Source organism: Spodoptera frugiperda, chromosome 29 (genome assembly GCF_023101765.2).
Source record: "Spodoptera frugiperda isolate SF20-4 chromosome 29, AGI-APGP_CSIRO_Sfru_2.0, whole genome shotgun sequence".
Lineage (NCBI taxonomy): Eukaryota > Metazoa > Arthropoda > Insecta > Lepidoptera > Noctuidae > Spodoptera > Spodoptera frugiperda.
This window is the reverse complement of record NC_064240.1, coordinates 13180015-13207107: the sequence shown is the minus strand read 5'-3', so window position 1 is coordinate 13207107 and position 27093 is coordinate 13180015. Positions and strand designations below refer to the sequence as shown.

Below are 27093 nucleotides of genomic sequence, written 5' to 3'. Positions count from 1 at the left end.
TGACACTTACCTTTCTGCCAGTGATGTCATATAAACAACTACATTACCTAGCTATAAAACAAGACTTCATCTGAAAGTTATTTTCCACTTTTCTAGTTAGTGTAATATTGTGAATGGTATCATTACCGAGAAACTCATAGTAGGTGCGCAATGTTTTTCATAACATCCAGCGCGGGTCGTACGGCTGCGTAATGGCCGAGTCACTGCCAAAATAAATGTTGCTTAATACGCTGAAACTTTTGAAATATGTCCCGTTTAAATGTGCCGCTGAAAGCCCCATAATTTTCCCCTTTATGTTACAACTTCTAAGGCCTTTTTGTTGGCGCGTGTATCTTTTTTATTGTTTAGCGTTTTCTGCGACCGTCTTTTGTTGTTGTTTAATGTTATTTCTGGATGTTGCGGTTGAGTTATGGCTCCGAGATTGTGTGCCGCGGAGGTTTTTTAACGTTTCAAAATGTAGGAGACAAGTTATTGTGGGAATATATTGTGGCTTGAATAAGTTACACCGTAAGTAAAGAAGCTGAAAAAGTTTTAATATTTGGCTTTAAAACTGGCTTTACTACACACCTTAAGCTACACGTCGTCATTTTGGGTATTATGACAAGAATTTTAACATATCATACAAGATATAATGACCTCTATATACAACTGACTACAATTTACCTCCCAATAAGCCCAACGCAGCGTAACTTAAAGCTATCAGCTCCACAAACTTCCATCAACAAATATAAACCGACACAACTTCATTGAAAAACTTCCTCACGTCTATAAAATACACTGAATGTAGCCATTCCAGCAATAGAGACATACAGATACGATATCTTCACGGCTCGCACTTAAGTGGCTATTACAGATAGGGAATGGCATATAACCGATACTGCATGTGCACCACTGATGGCCTATTTCCATACCTATTGAACCCTCAATGGGTCCGCTTGATACCGTCATTTTATCTCCTGGACTTGTTTTCCATTTCTGTGACACCGTTCACCTTAAGCCGAACTTTTAGTAGTGAGACGTGACACAGTGTGACTCCATGACTCGCCGTGTCGCTGTCCAAGTGACTCCTACGTAATACTTTGGTTAGAGGTAACAATGGGAGGAAGATGCGTATGTTTTTCGTATCGGAGATAGTTGGATTGTCTGTAGATAGTGCCTACACGAAGGTGTAAATTTAAATTGGTCTGTCTTCATGTTTATGTTACGGTGGAGAGACGAGACGCTGCTATCTGTTGTACTGAAATATTTTACGCGGTTTCTATGATGTGTTTAATCTTTTCCTTATTACTTATTGGGTGATTATTTAGAAGACTGTAAAGAATAATACTAAAATAGAACAGCACGATATCTCAATGTTATTTTCTTGTTCTTACAAGCACAGTAACAAAATACTTTCATTTCCTTTCTCAGTACCAAAAATCAGCACACGAAATCCCATCAAAATGCCCCATTAACACGTCACCATTGGCCGTATCTGGTCATAAACCACTGTAACATTATCGCCGACCCCCAAACGGCACAGGATAATATTATTGGATTTACGAGGGCGTGATCCGGCGTATGATTTACGTCTTCCTTCGGCGATAAATTATAGCGTGATAGTGTGGCCGCTACTAAAGTCCCTCGATGTCGATTTCAATTTGAAGTTTTGTATTTGTGCGAGATATTGTAGCTGGCGCATTGGATTTGCATTTAAATTTGCTTATCGACTTAGTTAAGTACATTAACTAAGAACATTTTCGTGATGTGTAAGTACAACTTAAAAACCTTCCTTTTCTTTCCAAATGTTTTTCTTTCTAATCTTTTCCTGTACAGAATTTTATCCCGTATCGTTCATAATCGACTGGATGTGTTTTAAGCTGAGGGTTTACTATTAACTCTCGAAAGTCTAAACATGGGTAAAACGACATCCTTAGTTAGACACACCGCGTTAGACTTTCTGGCTTCTGATTAACAGTAACGGTTGGTTACAGATATTCTTAGTATAAACGAGGTTAACAGAATTATGTTCTGTATTTGGCTTCTCCTAGATATTATTGTCATCTTTGCTTTGTTCTATGGATAAGTTGAGGAAGATCAACCCAATGTAAATTAATAGTTATCTACTAGTCGTATGATTGCAACACAAGGCACACACACACATACAATATGTTTAGGGTGGATCAAACCCCTTAAATCATTAACAATTCGTGACCAGAATAAAACCAGCCGTCACAACTGAGCCACATGACTAATGAATAGAACAACAGCAATCCTAAATCCCTCGCTAATCATCAAGCAAGCAAGCAAACAAACAAACACAAAGTATCGAGCGGTGGTATTTACGAGTGAATCTGAGTCCGTACAATGCTATCGGGATCTGTTCACCCAGGGCCGAACAAAGACCATTCATCCGCCGATGCAGCAACAAGATTATCATATTTAATGGTCCCACACATTATTTATGCCACGCCGCCACGTAAATTTACATTCAGTTACGCCTTTAGATCTCAATATGGGTGGACCGATAGTGTGGCAGTGCCTAGCCCAATAATGTAGTGTTGGGATTATTTGTTTTATGAAGTGCCTTGGATTTATTGCGCTTGTAGCCTGCCTCTGGTCGGCGGATTACGTCTGTGTCCTTACAGAAGAATTATGGGGAGTCTTCTTGATGGATGGATCTGCAACAAGAAATAGAAATGTCATAATTTTATAGAGGACTGCGATGATTGTTTGACGATTATTACTTTATACTTAGGTAGTCTATGCTAGAAACCAAACATATTATTGAGTGAGCAAAATATTTGAAGGAAGGAACTGCTGTCAACGGAAAAAGAATCTTGTTCCTCATAAGGATTTGAATTCAATATAGCTTGTATTACGATGTTTCCCTAAATATTTACGTTTGATAGAACACGAGTTTTCATTCAACTTCGGTGAAGTGCAAACATTTATGTCTAGACATCGGCTTTAAACTGTTTACAGACGCTACCGAATATTGGGAACGACCCCACGTTTCATATAAATGGGAACAGGGCCAGTATCGCGACTTTATTGGGAAACTAAATTGTCATTTGATTTTGAATCCTGCTTCAAAAGAATTTACACTAACCTGAAAAAATTATTAAATATTAAAGCTTAACTTAACTTGAACTAATTGTCATGAAAATCTGCTTAGTATTTAAATACGATTGGCGCTTCTATTAATTAAATTAGTTGCTGTATCGTTCTCTAGAAGAGCAAGGTTGTTTAAATACTACAAAGTTGTTGGTGTTAACATACATACATAACTTCACGCCAGTCTCCCATGGGGGTAGGCAGAGACAATGGACCGTCAATTGCTACGAATCTTACATACCTCTTTCGCTACATTAACTATCATCGGTCTTTTCATGCATGCTTGTCGGTTTTCTATTTAAAAGATTTAGTACCTCTAGTTAGTAGTAGTAACTACAACTATGCATTAAAACTTTAATCAAAATAATAAGCCAAGTAATTCCCATCCTTAGTATTCTCAGTACGTTTAATGTTCGCAACCCTAGCACACAGGCTTTACATGCGTTGAGCATTCAGCCTCCGGCACATTGAAATTTAATTGTACCTCAGATATTCGATTGAGATGTGCTAACATACAGCTGCCAAGATTTATTGCTACAAGTATTTATTTATTTACACAAACTTTAAATACATGAATATCGACAAGGAAAATGGTGATTAATTGTACATTTTGTAAAATTATCTTTACTTATATTTTTTTTTTAAATTAAATGTTTAAGATTATTTATTGCATTTGTATTTTTTTTTGTTACGTAAATAACATCACGCTTTCAATACTATGAAGGTAAGCAATGAGATGCGTCATATTAATACAAAGCAATGATATCGCAACCCATGTTTTTAAACTCTATACTCTTTAGGTACTTGTTATATGGTGATAAGCATTTCCTTATGATTATTGATTATCCTGTCTTATAACTTATTGTTATGCAACCTTGTCAATCTCAGAAAGACACTTACCTTTAGTTTTATTGTATCTACACAAGATCTATTTTAATTATTTCCCTGTTATCAATGAGTATCAGTCATCTTAACAACAACCAGCTGTCAGTTTCATAGCCACACTATAACTTCTAGTTACAAGCGAATTATTTCAAAGTTTCCTTCCTTTTCAACAAGCTAACTAATTGTGCTAGAAAAAACATAGTTATTAACAAGTCTACGTAGAATTTATTGCGCTATAACCGCCTGTTAACGTGGCCAGTAATTACGATCGATATTATTTTAAAATTCATAAGTCGTGTTCAGCCGTGCTAATGCAAACGTATTAATTACAATACATCGTAGTGGAGGCGTATTTGCCAGTTTTATAGCTTTTTTAGAAACAACTTTTTTAATGTAAGCAATAATTATGTGCCTTTATAATGTGAAGTATGGGCCCCCAGTGTACTATTTGTACGTATTTGCATACGTTAAATTAATTGGGCGTGTATTAAGTTTGTTATTTGAAATTATGTTTAAAGTTAAACAAATAAAATCTAAATTGCTTTGAACAGTTTCTGCATATTTGTAAGGTAAGCGTCAGTTCGTGTTTGGATGGAATTAATCAATCGGCTTGACTTGTACTGTGAGTAGGTAAGTTGAAGGATTGACTGTTGAACACCGGGTTTCAGCTTCAGTGACTGAATTGGGCAATGTGGATAATTCTACTAGACTTCTACTATCGGATTACATTGGGAAACTGTATGTTATTGAGGCACTACGAATTCAATTCACTACAAATGTCAAAGAGTAATTTCTGAAGGATATATACTGTATTAAAAACATGGATAATGATACTTGGTCAATCAACAATCATACTGTCGGTACATAATGGCGACCATAAATCTATCAGTAACTATAATTACTACTAACTACAATGTCACTGTGTCGTTGGTCAAGTGACTGCTAAGCAAAGGGTTTAATTCTTTACATTATTTACTAGCTTCTGTCAGCGGCCTTGCCCACGTTTTCGTGGAATAGAAAGTGTCATAATTATGTATTATACCAGACCATAATCTACCCTTGTTCCATTTCATTCTGATTCCTTTAGCCGTTTTGTCGTGATTGAGTAAAAAACATACACATAAACTCAAAATAACGAAACAAGAGGTACACAATTGTCTACCAGTCTACCTATTTAAGGATTAAATAGCGCGATGTTATATACAGCCAACAATAACTGTAGATTGCAGGCAACCGTTGTATAAATGCCAATTTTCTCATAAAATATACATCAAACAGTTCACGAAGTTCTTATGAAACGGATAACGATCTAGATCGTCCCTACCGATTGACGACCGATGATTTACATCGCATAATGCCTGTTCAGTGTTGTCGATAATGTTAACGATCGATTTGATAACGATATCGACAATGGATCGCTTGGATCGGTTTCTCGTCACGTTCTTAGTTTCAAGTAAACCGAGTTAGTCGTGAAGTGTTTGTACGTATAATGCCAAGATGTTATGATTAAGGCTTCGAGTTTACTCATACACGAAGAAGTGTGGTGCTACATATAAACGGGTCACAAAGACTTTCAATGATATTTATCTTTTGAAAATCGAACGACATGTAGCAGAATAATCGGTAAACAAGAAATATACATCCGAAAATAGTAACTCCTCCTTTTTTAGAAATCGGTAATAGAAATTAGAATTACTATTAAAAAACATTAAATATAACTATCTCATGTTTGGAATTGCATATACCTTTAATCAATTAACCAACACAACAATAATACCAAAATCACCATAAAACAACTAACGATCCCGACCTTATCGAATTACACAGTTTAGTATGACGTATATAATTTACCTCATAATTTTACCGATATTGTCAAAGATATCGATCGACTAGCAAATTGCAACAACCTCAATAAACTTCAATAGATAAAAGCACGCGAACAGAATAATAAACAACAACACCCACAATTTTAAAACTGCAAAATAAGTTGTCTTGGAGCAAACAAATTTAATGCAATCACCGATTATTGGTGATAAATATTAATCAATCAATCAATCGCGCACCTGCACGCTTAGTAATCGGTAATAATCGATAATATAATCGATATATAATATCGAGCGAGACATTCCCCGCTCTTTAGTTGCAATCGCAAGGTTTATGTAAGTTGCGTTGGTTCGTGTTAAGATGGTGGAACAGATGCTATGTAATAACTAAGATAAATATTACAGAACCTTATTTGTTTAATGATAGTTGCGATGACTACTGGCCGTGAGATCTTAGGTTTGATCTTGATTGTGTTGATTTAAAGTCTGTGTGTAATACAGTCGTGACTAATTTTATTTTATTTACACCACTATACGTATAGGTATAAGGTACATAATTAATTCTATCTTAATATTCTAAAGCTACATATTTGCAATTCTTTCCATGTCCCGTATTAGAAAAGATATCGTTAAGTTACATTGTAACCATTGTAGTATCTCTGCGGTAAATGGTATTGCAATATGATCTTTATGTGTATTGTATTCCTTGATAAAACGTAGATACAAAGGGCCTGCTGTTCCTTCAGTAACATAGTCTCACATAGTTACAAAAACTAAGACAAAATCCATATGTTTTATGTGAGTTCAGTCATCAATACTGCTCTTATAAACCGCCAATAAATCCGATACGGCGTGGGCCATGACTGCCCACGGGAAACTTTATTGAATTCTTACATCCATTCAAAATTTTACTCTACATTCAAGCAATAAAGTTGAATACCGAATGGCTTTATCCATATGCAGTTTACAGACTCACTATTGTTTCTCGATTTGCGCCAAACATTACTTTTTATCGTTCCAAAGTATCGAGATATCCTTTAAAGTTTCGATTCGCTGTTTTTATCGATTTTCAGTTACATTACCGTGGTTATAAACTGTTTGGGTTATAATATTGTGTCGTAAAATGTACGATTTTTATAACTGTATTCTGTGTTGTGGCGCCTTTTATTAGTTCGGAGAAGAAATCTGAGTTTTTATGCTGGGAAACGAATTGAGATATTGGAATCATATTATTTGTATGGGGACAGTGAAGCCAAATATGGACATCTAGGGCATTTGGGATGTCCATACCCATATAAGGACCCAAATGAAGGGCTCATAACAAATAAATGATAGAAGTGTAGTTTCTGATGCATGATAGACCGTTGCGTAAACCAGAATATCAGGCGCAGATCTTGTTCCTTCATTGTTGATTATTTATTTTGTAGATGTTGTGTAAATACTTCCTATAAGTTGTAATCAACCTGTTTCATCACACCGTATAAAAAACTTAACGTCTTCTTATAAATCAATCATTGCAAGATAGTTGATCTGACAAAAAAATCGCATTGCGCTTTAAACCTTAACAAAAAGCCTTTGATTATTATAAAGACCAAAGAAAAAATCAAGAGATAAATCTTCAAGTAGCTTCAAGTGTAAAACAAATTAGCAAGAAATATGTAAATTGTTGATCATTTGTATTCAGTATTAATGATTTTTTATTACATTGTTGCTTATAACGCAGTTGTTATTACGCGATGTTGCGCACTTCATCGGTGAGAAATGCAATGGACATAAAAACCTAGGATTTATGGCTGCTATTTACATTAATTATATTATAACTACGTTCTAATCATCAGCTTTCTAAGAATATTGCAGTATTTTCTTTATTCTATGTGCAACATGTACGAGTTTATTACAGTCTTTTGTTATGTCCCGTGAATGTGATCGATACGTCAGTGGAGGTATTGCATTTGCAACTGCAAAGCATAAGATCTCAGGTTTGTATCAGTCCTTTGGCGGGTGCGGGTGCGAGTGCGCGACCGTCGGAAGACGTCTACTGCGATACACAGACCTCCCTCTTAGTCCTCCTAATCCAAAGACAATTGTTTGTGTGAACTGGATGTTGGTAGTAGCTATGTCTGTTTTCATCTCACTATAAAGAAAACTTAGGTACCTACTGAATCGATTTTGATGTTTGATACAGATCTTAGAATGCCTTCCATTTAATCAAAATCCCAAATTCTGCCAGCAGTCATTATTCTACGCGGACAAAGTCGCGCGCAAAAAACATATTAAAATATAATAATAAGTGGTAAATTAACTATTCATAACATTAACAAATTCCCCATAATTCCACGGTTAAAATTCCACATAAACATTCCGGGTAACTGGATACGAGCCGGAGTTAATTGAGCCAACCCGTTATTGTTTGGTCGGCGGCTACCTTACGATGTATTGCCGATAATTGCTGGTTACCACAACCCGGCAATGAAATGTTAAATATGAATTACACACGGTTACTGGATATTGAATGTTTTTACATTAATTTTGATCATTTTATTTATTGAGATGTCGATGGTATTGGGTGATTGGGGTAATGTGCGGGAGGGAGCAATTGAGCTGGTCGTTCTTCAATTTATTGATTGATTTATTTATTTCAACCAATATTGTTTAAAAACCTCTCAAAATGAGTTTAGTATCTAAATGTACAAAATGTTTTATTCATTATAATATTTAACAATGTTATAATTATAATGATTTCTTTAAATAAGAAGTAAGGCTCATCAAAGGACATAGGAACGTGAACTACTTTTGTGTGCTTAATCATCTTTAAGCATAAGTTTTTTTCTGATTTAACTAACCTTAGAGCTTCTATCGCACATGATTGTATCTTGGCAACCCATAATTGGCTACAAATAACTCGGATCAATGATCAAAGATGCACTCATAGATACGACCATAAACCCCCACCAATCATATTCAATAAATTCTGCGGCAGCACGATCTCACGTGAGAAACGGCTGTAACTTAAGTGATGCAACTCCACATCATCGTCCCATACATAGCCAAGTACAGCCAGCAAATTCCTGAAACTAGCAATTTCCAAATCGTAAACAACGAGTACTGGGTACGGTCAGCAAAACAACCGATTGCGGACGCAGTGAAAGTACGGTCGTAAAATAAATCATTCGGCAACACAATGAGCAGTTAACCGCACAAGATTACCGCTTCATTTGACTTATTGATGGTTTTGTACGGTCGGCAAAATAAAATGGGAATTAAAAGTAATATTTACAGGCGCTGCGTGTGATTGGTACATGCTCGGAGGTGGAGTAATCATGGATAGTTTATACGGAGAGCTTGAAGGACACGTAATCATATGGCTTGATGTTGTAGTACTTTGTTTCGGCCATACTGACAGTATTGTAATCGCTTTGAGTAAAATCATCGTTTCAGGTATTGTAATTTTAAGTAAAATGAAGTGCCAGTTTAGAAGAATTTAAAAAGCGTGCAGATTATTCAAACTAATTCTTCCTTTTACGATATCCGTTGTATATTATTCTGCATCATTAGAATTGGCATCTCCTTCTCTCCAGTGTTAGACATGGGTCTAGTCTCTCCAAAAACACGGCACTAAGCTCAATCTTTAGCAATGCATCATATATCACCAGCCTGTAAGTGGTCACTGCTAACCGAAGACACACACACGTTTCCTCATGATATTTTACTTTACCGTTTGTCAGTGGTGTCTAAGTAATCTTAGAAACGACATATAACATGAAAAAGATCACATTGGTAGGTACTTGTCGTTAGTAGGTTTCAAATCCATCGTCTCATGCATGAGAAGCGGGTGTCTTAAGCCTCTGGGCCAGCACGACACTTATTAACAATACCTAAGATTGTTAAAGAGAAAAATACCAAGCCTCTATGTCACAACAAATCTCATAAAATTCAATTAAACAAGTGACAACACATAATAATCCCACAACGCAGTGCGAGGCCACAGATCCCACAACTTATAATTAAATTAAAATATAAAGCCTATACATACAGGTTGTTACATAAATTAATCACAATCAATACCTTTTATGTATTAATGGGTTATACTTAAAAATCGTTTACAAGTACATAATGGTAAAAGAACGCATATTCTCATATTAATCGAGTAGTTTTATACTGTACTTTATAATGGCTAGAAAATTAATAGTTGAGTATGATTTATGATGGTCATTATAATTATTATATGTGTTGGGAAAATTATACAGAAGTATTACTTTGGACAAAGTGTACAATTAACATAATGATGCCTTTTAATTCCTGAAGGAATAAATAGAGGACCCTTAGTATAACTTAACTTTACATTTAAAGTAATCGAAAGGAGATCGCGTTCGGCGCTCTGATTGTCTGATGTATGATTGGTTTATTCGAGCCGACCAATCAGAGCGACGAACGCGATCTCATGCTAAGGGTACATCTACTTTTCATACACCTTTCGTTCTTTGGAGTGCATACTTTGCCAATAATGCGTCCATTAATAATTTTAATACTGTATTCGACCAGAGAATCTAATCTGAGACCAATAGCTGTTGTACTTGTGTCTTTAATTAAAGAATTTGAAAACAAAATAAATAAGAATTCACTGCAGAAGCTTTACGGTCAATTTCATAGATTACCATCAGATAAATTTGAAATAGAACTTAATTATGATATCGCTATCTGTCGTTTCAATTTATCATTGACTTGACAGAGATGGGGCGATGCTTAGATAAATTAATGTAATGTCTTGTTCATGTAGTGATTAGAAATAGTACTTTTGAAGTCATGAGTTCTATAAAAAAGTTGGTGAAATATATGCAGCTAGAAGCTGATTTTTTTTAAGTATCTTTGAAGTCTCTTGCTCATATTTTTTTTTCTTTCGAAACTACACTTTGGAACCGGCATCTAGCTTCACTCACAGACAGACTGACGGACTATGTAACGTTTCAAAAGTGCCTAATCAAGAATTTTAATTCATTAATTCTTGATTAGGCACTTCTGTTCGAATTTTCCAAATTACTTGTTTTCTGAAATTATGTCGTTACATTAAGTACATTATGTCGGAATTGTCTGCATCTTATCGAAATTGGTTATCATAACGTGAACAGACAAATAGTTAGATACAATTTTCGTAATAAAACATAATAGAAATTAAATACCCATGTTAACTAAACCTTTTGTCCACACCTCTGTATAGTAAAGTTCGCATTGTAAAGCTGTTACAATTAACAGGTACATACGTACATTGTAGCCGAGTGCTGAGTAATTAGCTCCCGTCTAACACCGCACGATACACGACAATGGCTACAAAATTACTGGTGTCACTTTTTGTGCTGCTATTGTACCTATTAATTGACTTTTAAAGGAAAATACTTAGTTGAACGGAATGCTTAAGAGTGGTGAGGGTTTAGTGCGAGTTTGTTTTACGTTTAATGAGATCGAAACAAGAGTGCGTTCAGTGCTCTGATTGGTTGGTTCATTCGCACCGGCCAATCAAAGCGCCGAATCCGTTCTCGTTTCATTTTCGTTCAACGTAACGACCTAACTAACCGAACCTAACTGCGATCCCCAAGCCGCTTGCCAAGCGTGGGGATTATGGTAACCTCCACCCCTAAGGGGGAGGTCTTTGTTCGTCTTCCGGCTGATGATGACTCAAATTTATGGCTTTATGATGATTTTCAAAATAATATGACGTATATTTATTACCAAAAGACTCCTTATTATAATAATATTAAGCATATTAATAAATATTGCATGTAAGATAAGTATGAACACGAATATGAAATTCCTAATAAATTATATGCCGCATATAATCCCTTAATCTTGGGAATTTCCCAGTCGTAAACAGTTCCTAAATAACTGGGTTTTCTATTATTACCGCAATATATAATATATACCCATAATAATTCAAATATATCAACGTATAAGAATTATGACCGCTTCTCTTGATTTTATAACAAAGATAATGACATTAAAGACACGTATATTATAATTGTTTTATATTTTTACATACTTGCATAAATGACAAAGTAAATGATACCTTGTATTTAACGTGTTATGGTATATTTTAGATAATGAATGTTAAATGTTGTATTTTCCTTATGATAAAAGGTAATCATTTTAAAGTTTTCTAATAAGCCTTTTAAATACGTTATTGATTTATTAGTGTTTACTGATCTGAGAATTGTTAATAAGGTATTAACTGATTACATTATCAGGTATAATGTAATGTCGTATCGCCCACTGGAAGTATGGCGCGATGGAAGAATTAACATATCTGTCAATCTGTTTACGTGGGATTGACAAATTACCTGAGAATTATGGAAGAGTTCTGTATTCTGTTTTAATTACTAAATAAATCAATTGGTAATGTCTGTTGGTTTTGTGGGTGTGAGAAAAATGTCGGAACGGTAAATTTTAGGTGTCATCTAGGTTTATACTGGTTATTTTTGCTTTGGAAAAGTCAGTAGGGTACAACTGTGGTAACAGATCTGGAAATACATGGTGAAGAATAATCAGCATTTCATAACTTGTAAACTGTGTGTACTTGTTTAAAAAGGTTCCACTTGAAAAACGTGTAAGTTTATAAGTACAAGTAACAGTCATAAGTACCACAATTTTATTTAATTTTAAACAACAATAATTACTTTTATAATTATTACAAAAAGCACCATTTAATGCAACCTTTCACTTTTATGAAAAAAACATTAAAACAAACTAAAAGGTAGTTGCGACCTCATTCCCATGATTTTAAGGTCGAATATAAATTAAAATAATGACCTTCACAATTATAACTTTCTCTTAAATATTCGGAAATATAAAATCTCACGTCATTTACTTTGCTAGCTAATCATTTAATTATTACATATACAGCGTGTAACAAAATACCCATATAGGTAGGTAAATCAAGAAGCACTGAAGAATACAGGTTGAATAGAATCTCTACATAAAGTTTCAGCTTAAAATACGTTTAAAAAAAATTAGTATCAAATACTTGGTATCGCATAGTTCTTGATTTTAAATCATACAAACGTGTCACAACACTACAGGGATCATTCGCTAATATTACGAAACATTTCTTCTGTAAATCTGTAAATCTGATCGCCTAGTACATACCTAATTTTGATTCGCATGAAAAAAAAATTAAAATATTGGAAAAATTCATAACTTCGTTCCATGAAAACATGAGTTTAAAAAAAACCCTTCTCGTATCGTTTGTTATGTTATCTAGAAACCGTGCACTTGATATGTATACCCTCTTTTTGTTACACCGTGTATATAAGTATATCTATGATTAAAATATGTAAATCATATATGTGGCATCCGCCGATTATGCTGAAGATTAATTTATTATTAATCGTGAATAATAACAGATGTATATAATAATATATGTATATGTATATATATAGGTAATATATATGAGTAATATAAATTTATAACGCGGATGTATCAGTAAGCCAGTGATTTATAATGTTTGTGCCGTATATAATTGATTATATTGCTTGTTTTATACCAAGCCATTTTATTTCGTGCTCAGTTATTAATCCTTTAATATTGATATGTGAGTAAATTGTGGAGTGATATCAGGAAACTTCTATATGTATGTCAGGATATTAAAACAGGATATTAAATCGCTAGGTTTAATCGGTAGTTGTATGGTAAATATTTTTTATTAAGAGAAATGGTATAAATGAGTTAATTTTTTATATTATCAATGAATGGGGTAATACAAATCTTTTTATTATAACTTTCAAAGACATACTAAATTAATCATTACATTATGAGCTTACTCAGGTAACTGTTTGCCGAGAAACTCAACGAGTTCCAAGCCATGCTACAGGGTCATATTCATGAGCAGCATTCCACATCACACAACGTTAATTGTTGTGCTGCTACTGTGAAACAAACAGATACGCGAGTAATCCGATAACATAATAATTAATTATTGATTTGTTTTAATATATCTATCAATTATCCTTATATTACATGAATAAAATGGAGGAATATATTTAAGTGTCATGTAAACATCGGACATTTCAAAATAATACAGGTAAAGTCGCGATATATGTACTAGTTTATAATAAAATCAATTTCATTAATAATTTTAATATTAACTTTCTTTAATTATTAACGCTCATGGTTTACTTTAACGTGTAAATACATTTAAGTTGACTATACGACATTTAATTATTAATTTAAAGTGCCGCAGTGAGTAAACAGTATAATTATTGTGAATAATTATCGAAGAATATCTCATAAATTGAGCACAACATCCGTATTTAACTCGGAGCTTAATTTAATTATAAATTAATTATTGTTTATAGTTTCAATACATTACTCGTGTAGGTGGACAAAGGAAATTATGTGCATAATGTTGTTGTACATCTCCCTTTAACATTACTAAGTACCCTTTTTCTAATCATTATATATTATTAGATTGGTCTGCTAGTGAGTTAGCTTTCATAGTATTATAGAGTTCATAATATTGTTGAGCTGCGAATCTTCTTCGCACAGCTACTTTGCGGCGACGCATCTTCAAGCACATCTTACTCGCACAGCTACATAGTTGAGTATCAGTGGAAACGGTCACATAGTTTCACAGCATAGCTATTGCATCTTCGAAGCATAGCTATATAGAACCCGCACTCTCATAGATGAGAAGCAGGTGTCTTAATAAGATGGAATAATACAAGCGACTATATGTAATTTCTATGAATTCTTCTTCTTCTATACTTTTTTCCTCGTACAGCAAAACTGTAGAATGAGCTGTCGTCGGCGGTATTTCCGAACCAATACGACCTTCAAACCTTCAAGAAAAGAGCATACTCCTTTTTAAAAAGGCCGGCAACACACCTGTGACTCCTCTGGTGTTGCGGGTGTCTATGGGCGGCGCTGATCGCTTCATCATCAGGTGACTCGTTTGCTCGTTTGCCTCCTGTTCCATAAATTAAAAAAATAGTCTAGCATAAAAAACGTAGTGTATTTCGATAAGAAAGAGGACCTATCCTAGCAGTAAGCAGTACCTAAGTTTCATAATAATTTACTTTGAATAGCGTGAAGTATACAACAGTGTAAATAGAGGTTCCAATACATAGGTCGTGTGTGTAATAAAACGATAATGAATGTGACATAATAATGGACGGAGATTGTCGTCGCCTGTCTAACACAAGAGGAATGGAGCTGCCTACAGTATCGAAGTATATTAGGACATTAAAAGCGCAATGGAGTTGCCTATTGTATACGTATTTAAATATATTAGGACAATTATAACAGGTTTGACAAGTTTTTAGGTTTTATTATTATCCAGATAAGAGTTTATTTTTCGAAAAGTGAAGAGAGTTTACAAACACCGTTTTTAATCTTTTGTAAATCGAGCTGTTATAATATAGGTATTTATGCTGATCAAAAGTCCTTTATACGTTGTGCTGAATACTATTATTTCAGTTAGGATATCACGGATTTTTGTTAACGCTTATAATCAATTTTAATGTGAATAAAAAAAGAAACATAACATGAACCAAAATATTTATAAACAAACGCGGAACTAAACACTAAGTCGACAAAATCGTTAACGTAATCAAAATAATATTTCCCAATTCCCATGTCCCGATAAACATGGCGACCAAAATATAAACGGCAACACTACGGGCACGGTGGCTAACATTGATTTATCACGAATATTCATTTCAACAGGCTGGCTGTCAGATTGCGCGCGATTACAGTCTAGATTTATGTCGCGATGCCGCGTCTGCCCGTGTGGGAGCTTGCGTTAAGGCTGCGCTAGATGGAACTTGCGGTTTTGTTGCGTTTCTGGTTGTTGTGTGGAAGTGTAGAACTTGGTAATGGGTGTTGTGTATTTTTCTAAAACTGATAAGTCGACAATTTTCTTTAAGACGCTGTTGTTGAATTATGCTTGTTAAAATAAGTTTTTAATCAAAATCTTAATTTTAATATACTTTTTCGAGATAACTGATAACATTAATTTCATTTCACCTATGGACTATATCTTGTACTATTATATTAACAAATTGTTAAAGTTTTTTTGTAATCTACATTAAAAACTGAAGTAACTCTTCTAAAGAGAAAATAAATTTTCTAGAGTTTATTATGTTTATTTATTTAAGGTGGTCTTCACCTCGAATATTTAATCGACTTTTTCTCCATCATCCACATAAAAATAAACCGCACATCTACTTCGTCTGAAGTTCCTCTTACACTAGCAATATAGTAGTGCTGACAGCGTGATTCAGTGCGATAGTCGCCGTGTCAGAGAGTCACTGGCGTAATACATATGCCAGTGCCATGCCATGCAAGTTTATATCTAATAACATGATAATACCTATAAGCTATGCTTGTCTGCTCGCCTAGTAATTAATACTGCTTGTATATGCGTGCTTGAAGACGGTGTGACATGATCATCTGGCTTTTAAAATTAATATCAGGGCTCTGGTCAGTAATGGGAGATATCCCAGGCTTAAATAAATGATAGTGAAATCTATATATTAATACGTGATGCAAAAACTTTGGACCGCTTTTTACGAAAATTGCGCGGACGTAGGAGCATAAAATTTGGTACACTTATAGTTTATGTGTAGGAGAAGTGTAGAACGCTAATATTTTTCAAAAATAATGCTTATAAAGTACATTAAATCAATAAATAAAACATTACACACACATGCATAGTATCTGATCGTATTTGACAAAACGTCAAAATCGATAGACATTGCGATGATATTCTCACGTCTCATATGAAAAGAGTTTGTTTGAGTTTGAGTTAAATAAAAATTATCCTTGAACGTATGTTAAGTGGTATTGTAAATTAAATCGTATATGGTTGAATTTCGACCACTAGGCGACCCCTAGTATAAACATAATATACTAGTGATATACTTACTGCATGGAATTTAGAATTTTGAAATTTCTTACTACTTAAGTACTACTACTGTGAGATGGTGTTATTGTGGAATCCACGTTTAGTGTTTATATTTTTCAGGAGATAACTTATTAAAAACACTTTAATTAAAGCTTGCTTAGATTTTATTCATAAAAAATGCTGTAGAGTATAAAATATGCAAAAAAAGAATAAAGTATAATTTTCACATTGTCTCATTTAAATTCGTTTTAGTTATTGTGGTCTTCGGGTTAATTTATCTCAGTGATTGTCTGGATGTCAAATGTTTGTTGAATGTAGCTGGGCATCCGGCAGCCCAAGGCCAGTCACAAACCTGGAGAAAATAAAATGTTACGTTATTAATAAAAAATAAAAAAAAAACTTACAATTTTTACCAACAACAAGAAATAAGTGTTATATCTAGATATAACAATAAAAATAATAAGCTTATTTCTAGAAATTTAACTAACTTTCGTGTGTAATCTAAGTAACTTTCGTGAGACATACTAAATTAATTATTATGTTAACAAATAATTAGGTAAATAAGCTTATTCTCATTGTTACTTCATCATTTAAAGGTGGAGATGGTTGTTCCCCCTTTTTAGGCAGCCGTAGCCAAATGGCAAAAAACGGAACCCTTATAGATTCATCATGTCTGTCTGTCCGTCCGTATGTCACAGCCATTTATTACCGAAACTGTCTGGCTTACATAGTTGAAACTTTGTAAGTTGATGTATTCTGGTAACCGCTATTCGAATTTTAAATAAAAATTAATAAATTTAAAAACTGATTTAAAAAACAATATAACTTTTATATTATGTCATCTACTTCCTGCTACGATACTGCAGGAATCGACTCTGGTACACGTTGCGCGGCAGCCAGTTGCCCAGCCACCGCAACAAATATGCAGTCATATTTGTCAAAACACGAAATATGATGATGCATAAACAACGAGTATCAATATTGCGTTCATATTTTCATTAAAATAAAAGTAAGTCATCTACCTTATTCTCAGGTGGAAGTAAGGATAAAAGTTGAAATAAAGACAAATTTCTCCTTTGTTCACTTGGCTGATATTATCCAATCCTCTCTTTCAATACTATGTCAGGAGTCTCATTATAGAGCGAACCTTTTGTCATACATCTGAAGCGACGCTAATTTCTATGAGAATAATCGAATCAACAAACACAAACCCATATCACTATGTAAAAAAGTGAACGTAAGTATCTAACTTTAACTTACCTGAAGCTTTCTGTTGAAATGTAATGTAGGTGGACAGTTCCTCATTACCAGTCGTCCCCAGACGCAGGAGTAGAAGGCGTTACAGTCAGTTTGGTGAGGCAGCAGCCAGTGGATACGAGGGTTCAGAGGGCATCCATTGGGCAAGAACTCGTCAGGTATTTCTATTGGAGGTACGGTGGGGGAGGAGGTGGTGGTGGTGGTGCTGGTGGTGGTGGTGGGTGTTTGTGTATCACAAAATTCGGGGTCTTCAGTCGTTGTAGTCGTAGTCCACTCCGGAGTCGTCTCCCACTCCGGAGTCGTATATTCAGTTTCATCCGAATCCTCTAATGCCTCCCCAGGAATATTACGGCCCTGACAATCTACGTTTTGTGGCCAGTCACAGTGCTTTGTTTTCATGTTAAACCAAAGGCCGTCAGGGCAACTCATCTCAGTGGGCTCACCCGAATTACATAAAAAGAATTTATCGCAATCCTCATGTTTGAGCATCACTTGAACGTCCCCGTTGGCTTCCAGTTCTTTCCGGCATTCTTCTAATTGGGCCCGCCCCACTCCCGCGTACACGATGACCAATAATGTAATTATTCCTAAAAATATAAACAATTTTAATCTAAATATCTATAATTGTATAAAACAAAGACAGGTTTGTTTCAACAATTATAACTCGACATCTGCGGGACCAATTTTAATGGATTTTGATTCGTTGGATTTATCATTCATTGTACATAACATAACATTCATCTTAAAAACAATAAAACTCGACGAGTACATAATTATGAGAGAGATATATATACGTTTATTGTATTAAGTTCATCAAAACTTAAATTAGCTAAAAGGTGACACAACATTCATTGACTGTTAGGTGGTACAAAGTTCGCCGGGTCAGCTAGTAAAATAATAAATGAATAAAAATTCTTATCCATTTAAAAAATGCCTTGAATAATTTTTTGTTTAATATCGAACCGGTCGCAAAATTTAATTATATCACTGTCACTTACCTTTCATTGTGAGTTTCAGATCCAATTGAATACTCCAGCACCACTTCTAATGACATTTATACCTGAACCAAAGTAGGAAACAATGTTCCTTTAATCTATTACATGATCAATTAATGCATCATAACATTTTGTGGTCGCAAACTATCAAAACTGCAACATAAATATATAGGGCGTTAAATATAAATTGAAAATTATGGGTACGTTTATTTTAAATATATTTAGTCCCATTCGTTATTTCCTATAAAAGGAGAGAGAAGAAAACTAGACCGCTCTGTATTCCGATATATAAATATGCAAGAAAAGTAAATGAAGTCTTCCAAGCAAAATATTCATTACAACAATAAATCCAGTTTGTACACGGTTACGTTGGAAGAACTAAATGATGGTACGAACATAGTTTGGGATAGTTCTCGTCAGTTCCTGGGAGGCCTATGTTGCAGCAATATTGAGCAATGGGTGTCCTGAGGCTGATAAACATGATGATGATGATGATACGTTGGAAATATATCGAATGTAGTAACTGTTATGATCATTTACATTCGAGATGTTCCAACAATTGTTCCAGATCTCTCTCTTCTCATCGTATTTTTTATGTTATTGGATGACAAACGATATTTCGCAATAAGTTTTTTTTTTGTATTTATCAAATATTTTTAAACTTTGTTTATACCTGAGTATAAAGTTTTGCAACTTTTGGGTGACCCTTTTATGAAGTAAATACCGACAATCTAAATATTTATTTTCAAACACCCCACATTATAAAATGTATTAATAATATCCATTAAACATAGTCGTGTATAACTTAATTTCCATTATCTATCCATACAATGTTAAAGTCAAAGATAAAAAGCACTTCACTAAATGGATAGTCAGATTCCATCGCGTCTATGATCTTGCGTACCTCGGGGTCTTTTAATTGATTCTTCCGGACTTCACTTGGCCTTTTTTTTTTTTTTTTTTTCAGGGGGGAAAATCATCCAATGACTTCTCTCGCCAGGGCAAAGCGAGAGGGAGTGTCAGACTCTTACTGACTAAAAACCACCCCGTTCCTTCTCCTGCTTGTCAAGCCGGAGCCCCGGTAAACCCGCTAGGTAGTCCGCAGCTCCGGATTAAGCATCAGCCCTATTGGGCCCCATCTGTGGTGGTCTGATGGCTCTTTGAGGCGCGCGCGGAACGCGACGCGCCGCACGCACGGGTCTGGTTCTGGTCGGGCGGCGAGCTACCCTTGCTCACCGTCCGCAGGCCCGCACTTACGGTGGCCGGAGATCGTCTCGCGATCCCCGACGCCCGGAGTGTCTCTCGCGACGTCTGGGGCGTGAAGAGTTTCGTTCTCTCACGCGCCCCGCCTCCTCCTTAGCTAGCATGACTGCTTCGCAGAAGGAGGAGACGGCATCCCAGTCCCCCTCGCTCCGCACCATGGTCTGAACCAATGCCGGACGCGAGAGGTCGCCGTCGCCGACCACATCCCTGAGGACACGGCGGTGCTCAGCCCATGCAGGGCACACCGCCACCGTATGCTCCACCGTATCCTCCGGGCGGTCCGCACAGTGATGACACCCGGGCGTTTCCTCCCGCCCAATCAGAAACAGGAACCTACCAAAACTTCCATGTCCGGTAAGCACCTGCGTCAGGCGGTAGGTGAGGACGCCGTGGCGCCTTTCTAGCCACTCCTCAAAGAGGGGACTTACCGCTGCAATGACAGCGAGCCCAGCCCTCGGTTGCGACAGTCGTTGCTGCCATTCCACCATGAGATCACGCCGAAGCTCGTCCCGCCACGCACTAATCTGGCGCGGCAGCGGAGTTTCGCCCCGGCGACGCGCGTCGGCGTGCAAACTAAAGACGCGCGCAAGCACCTTTGCCTCCAGATCCCATGGTGGCAATCCGGCAAGGAGGTTCGCCGCTTCCCCGGAGATCGTACGATATCCACGGATTATTCGGATGGCCATGACCCTCTGGGACGTAAGTAGCGCCCGAGCTGGCCGCCGCATCAGACTCGGGGCCCATACAGGGGCGCCGTAGAGGGCCATGGACCGCACGATCCCCGCGTACAACCTCCGGCAGGAGGCATTTGGCCCCCCGAGGTTGGGCAGGAGCCGCTTAAGCGCAGCCCCCGTCCGTTCCAACTTAGGAGCCAAACGTCGGAAGTGCACGTGTATATCTATCACAGTGAGACACAAGTCACAGTCGGTTTCGGGAGATGAAGCAATTACGTGTATATCTATCACAGTGAGACACAAGTCACAGTCGGTTTCGGGAGATGAAGCAATAGGCTCATGGTCGTCACTTACTTTGATTTTATGCGTAGCAAGGTCTAACGGTGGTCCCACGGCAGCAAACTGGGGTGATCTCCTCTTTAAAAAGGTTTCGAGTACTTCTCTGTGCTCTGGTAATACCATATTTCCCCTCGTCAGCACGCAGGGACACCTGCGTTCTGTCCGAAGATGTTGGCTTGCATCAGTTCGGCGATATTTAAAACGACAGATCGCACAAATGGAAATGTTTCCTCAGGGTTGTCGGCAAAATACCATGACTCCTGAGCCTCGACCTAACAGAGTAAAAAATGTTAACTTTGACTTTGAGTTTGAACTGAATGAAAGACGAACAAACAAACACACTTTCTCATTTAGCATGTTAGTAAAGGTTTCGCAAAACTAGCTGTTTATTGATAGTACACGCTGATTACAAGATGTTTAATACTTGTTTATGATATACACACGAGTTTACAGTTACGACTGGACGCTAACTGGTAAATTGAATTGAATACTATTTAGTATTAAGATAAGCTACAAAGTCTAGGGTTTGTTCGGCTTTATATATACGAGCTGCTTATTTACTTATTCTATATTTATGAGGCAAGTAAATGAAATTGTCAATAGAAGAATTATGCTTAAAAGTTCTACTTTTTAGTGTAGCGACACCTGACAAGTGACAAATAACAGAAGTCGCACATAAAAACTATCGACGAGCAAAATCAACGGATGTAGTCATAAATATCCTGCATCGCACATATGAAGTTTACATGCGAAATAACACAGATAGAAAATCCCAACGAACAACATTTGGGCAGAAAGCTCGCCAGGCATGATCACCTCGCCTGATCGGAGGATCCTCCTTTTCTTAGGGAACTTTACTCTCTGTTCCCTAAAGTGGTGACCCCAACGTGATGTAGCGGCGCGACCAGCTCGGACAGCAGCACAGAATGTTGCTGGTTGCGCATCCACGTTGATCGCACCACCAGTAATTGCTATAGGCTCAGCTGCCAGTCCAACCGCCAGTAGTATCTCTTCGAAGTTCATTTTGTTACTGTCGCAGTGGGGTGTGGCGACTCTGGTATCTGTTTGTGACTAGTTAAGTGGCTTGCGGACACCACACTGGCGCGACTGGTTGCACTGCCATGGTGTTTTTATAAAATATAACCTAAGACATTAAACACATTTTTTTCAAAAATTTTTTTTTTGAGGGGGCGAAATCTTCCAGTGACTTCTCTCACCTCGGGCGAGGCAAGTGGGAGTGTCAGACCCTTACTAACTAAAAACCACCCCGTTCCTACTCCTGCTTTTCGAACTGGAGCCCCTGTAAACCCGCTAGGTAGTCCGCAGCTCCGGATCAGGCATCAGTTCTACTGGGGCCCATCTGTAGTGGTCTGATGGCTCTTGAAGGCGCGCACGGAACGCGACGCTACCTTCATTTCCTTGTCGCTTCCTAAAACAAAATGACGAAACTACCAACAACCATTATGAACCTCCTACTACACAAGTTACCCACACATCATGTCATATCACCACATCATTATAACACAGACCACACTACACTTAAATCTAGTAGATTGTCATCAGTGCACATTAAGATGCAGGCCCAGCCAGTGCTGTATTATGACCATATTAAAATGGTAATCAGTCTTTATTATGTCTCCTGTTAGCCTCGTAAAACTTAATTGCTTATTACTATTCCATAAGTGCAGAGGAAGAATATAAAATTAAATTTATTATCAGGTTCTTTGGCTGCGAGACATTTAATAAGTCTCTGCTATTTATTTGTGTAGATATTAAAGTTTAATATGGTTGTAAAATGGAAACAATGTATGTGTTTTTAATTAGGTTTTAGTTGTGACTTTGTCTGCGTGATTTTAGCTTATATTCTTCTCCGTATCTTTGTCTATATTTTAAGTACCTAAATATTTTAAGTTTGATGTTGTTTGTTGTACCTATTGGTTACATGAGTTATTGGACAAGTAAATAAGAATAAATGCAACAGTAGGGTTGATGCCGAAGAAGTTTCAGTTGGGGTTGACTTACATTACATTGCTACTTAAATATGTATTATTCCTTATTTTTTCTTAAATAATGTAGTCTTGCTACATAATTAGACATAGTTATAACAACATACCTACTATTGTATTTTCTTGTGAATTTTATTTATATTGCGAATCAGACATTAAAGATATTATACTAGTCAAATCATTTCATAATTTAATTTATCCGCCATACTAATACGATTTAAATGCAAAACGAAATTAATTCCAAAGTTAATTGGACGTGACATTCGCATAATGCATCAGTCAAATAAAGAATTCATATTCATTCACTCGATTCTAATAAGCGGGATATAAAAGTGATCATTCACTCGTTCACTCGTTCCGTTCATTCGAAGACGGTTGGCGCTGTGAATGAATTCTAAATTTAAATTTAATTGGTTCTCAGATGTGGTATGGCACAGACGGTTGTGTTTAATCGTTTAAAGCCTCGTATTGACAAAGCAACAATTATGTCGTGTGTTTTGTTATACAACATGATACAAAACATGTAACTTAAAATAAAACATGAAATTTCTATTTACTAATTCGCTATGATTTCTCTCGCAATATTTGTTGGCAACATGTCGCCAGAGGAACTAGTGTTGAGCATTATGTCTCCACTGGACAATGTTTGATGATCAAATCATGTTGCATGTCAATATTGCTTGTTGCCTAGTGAATATGAGGCTTAACTTTATTGCAGTTTAAAATAATGATAATAAATGCATGTATATCATACATTGTATGTTCAAAACTAAGGCTCTTGACTCTTTGAGTCATTGAATGTGGTTTTATTCATTATGTATTCTCTGATGATTGCAGTGAGAAAAATATGGTGACATTATAGAGGCAATAAACATTGTGGATTCATCATTGACTCATTATGTATTAGTGTCGTGTTATCTCGAGGTTTTTTTATCTCAATGCTGTATTTTATGACTTTAGGCTTTAAGGAGAAGATGTCAAAGTAGGTTTTTGTATAAGCTTTAAAATTTTATGGACTACATTTGAATTATATGTCTGATTCTATTGTATCTATTGTAAACATAAACTAGTTATAGGTCTTAAGTCTGAGATTGTTCAATTCCTAAATCAAAGTCATTCTCCAAAACATTAGAATTTTTGTTATTTGCGTAGCAAAGATTAATAATATTTTGTGTAATGAAAAATTTAAATGATTTAGCATCACTATTTACAAATTTACGTTGTTCTGGTTTGTTTTTGTTCTAATTAGATGTTTTAAATTCTTTTTATTACTACTTTTTATCCGCTTGCATTCATAAATTTATATAAAAATTAGGTGAAGACCTGCATTGGCATTTAACGAAGTTATCTACTTGTCATTACAATAAAAGATATATTTTATAAAAGGATTGACTGCTTTATTTCATTTCAATATAAACATTTCAATCATTTCTCTATAAAGAAAATAACATAACTGGAGAGTCAAATACAAAAAAAAGAAAATCAGCGTTCTCTCAATAAAAATCAGTAAGTGGAAATCGTTTAGTTATTCCCATGCAAGTGGTACAGTAATGGTATGCATCAGTCATACGCCGTTAAAGTCCACTTAGTTGGAACACGTCGTAACGCTAACTCTAGTGGCGATTAACATAAACTTTTCAGTTAAGGCACTAACATTATGAAACAATTCATCGTTTGTGTGGTCGCAGTGGGCGCGGGTGAGGCGTTTTTTTTTTCGTGCAGAAAGTTGCTTGTGAATTTAAAAAAAAGTCGAATAGAGAATTATAATAAAGACATCTCTGTTTGCTCGTTCAGTCAATAGCAAACTGTTGAAAGAAGATCCTCCGCTAACGTCAGTCACCGGTGACCACCACGGCGTTCTTTTATTTTATTATATTTTATTTTACTTGTGTTACTGAATACAGTAAGTAAGATTCTGGAGCTATTAGCGTTCCATTATCTCTACCTATGCCCATGGGAGACAGGCGTAATTTTATGTATGTATGTATTTTAACATTAAATCATTCATTATTGATGACTGTTGTAAATCTGTGACTGTCAAATAAAGCATCGATAAATATTTTTCTTATAATAAATTATAATACATAATGTATGCGAACTGCATGCAATATTAATTTTCAATTAAAGAAAGAAAGTAGGTGTGGCTTGTTCATTCATTAACTCGTGTTTAAGACAGGTGCGATGGATCATTGGCAACCATTCATCACAGGATATAAATGAAATGATAAACGGATAAAGTATTTTTATATACGTATTTTTATTTCGATGTCACAAATCTATCACTGGTATCATAATCACAACTTATTAAAATGATTTATCGCCTTTAAACAGGAGATAATGAGCAATCAATCAATTATTAAATACTTTTGGACATGGTGCGTTTTAGATTGCAATGCTTGATACTTATTTTTTAACTGATAAGTAAGTATATAAATATAAGTAATGTTATAGATAACTTAGTTTATATAAAGTCGAGTGCACAACAGCTTTACGTAAGAGATTGGCTAGGACATCAGTAGAAATAATGTAGCTTTTTAAAATAAATGCAACTAATGGTAATTACAATCGTCTTCAACAAAAGAAAAAGCTTCTGACATTAACAAAAATCGCTAATCGCTAATCGCTGAAACTGGCGCCCCACACAACCGCACCTCAGGCGTGCAAAGTAATTTCCTCGGCTCAATATTTCACAGTGCCCACACTAGCGGCATAAATATGAATAATCGACACCGTTCGCTTCGACAATACACATAAATTATTCGAGGCGAAAGCGATAGGGCCCAGTCGGCCCCGCTCCGTTGAGTTAAAGCGTACTCAAAGAGTAGCTATTATGCGCACGATTTATAACTAAATGTATTTGTTTATGAGGCCCGTTTATCTGTTCGACGAGTTTAATTGTGGTCTACAATAAAAGATAGATGCAACTCGCTTGACAGGTGAATGGCAGCATCTGAGCTGAACGTTCACCATTTATTATAGTGAGGTATTGCTGGGAGATGAAGCTGTGATAAAAGTATCTCGGTATCGAGTTAAGATATGACTTGTGTTTAATATGCTCTTAAATTGAGATAAGGTATGAATTATTCAAAGTATTCGGTGTGGGAATCGATTGCTAATCAAGTCGTAGAGTAATTTCCTGGTGGTATAAATATTAGATTGAGATAATCAGCTTCTATATTTATACAGTGATTGAAATTACAACGTAGAGAATTTTGTGCATTTGATTACAATTTTAACCAACTTCAAAAAAGGAGGTTCTCAGTTTAATCTGTATGTATGTTTGTGTGCGATTATCTCACGTTTGGCTGAATCGATTTTGAAGTGATTTTCAGCATAATATTTTTAAAAGAAGTTTAACTTTTAAAGACGGTTTCCTTATTCTAAAGTGTTTATTGTTATAATTACGTATTTCACGAAAATAAGAGTTCTTATGTTGTAACATCATAAACCAATGTAGAATATTTTGAACACTCCATACACACACAACAATTGGTCACAGTCGACACCTGCAATATGCGACACGAATTAGACACGAACCACGAACACATGACGAATTCTGCTCCGACCAATTACAGAACACAAACGTCTTTATGACAGCAATTTGTTGTATTCCTAATGTCGCCGACTGTCATTACAATGTGTATAATTTACTGTCATTATTACTGACAATTGACACCATTTCTGTAATCAGAAGTCGTTAGCTGTAAGAATGAGATTATCCTTCAAACTATTTGCCCGCTTGTGTATCTAGGGTTCATATTTAGTTATTATCTGTGTGTCCAATTGTATATTTTTGAACTTTTCCATTATGAGCTGATACTTTTAATTTAGGACTGATAAGATTAATAGCCTTAATCCTTAAAA

The 27093-nt window shown here is 35.8% G+C and overlaps 1 protein-coding gene across 1 annotated transcript; it reads right to left on the bottom strand.

The window, feature by feature from the left end:
* Positions 1 to 16836: 16836 nt before the first annotated feature.
* Positions 16837 to 19056, bottom strand: LOC118268344 (peritrophin-1). Its single transcript, XM_035582794.2, has 3 exons — positions 18951 to 19056; positions 17956 to 18539; positions 16837 to 17047 (listed from the first exon to the last, which is right to left on the bottom strand). Exons 1-3 carry the CDS (start codon positions 18955 to 18957, stop codon positions 16970 to 16972), a joined length of 669 nt encoding a protein of 222 aa, XP_035438687.2. The 5' UTR covers positions 18958 to 19056; the 3' UTR covers positions 16837 to 16969.
* Positions 19057 to 27093: the final 8037 nt, after the last annotated feature.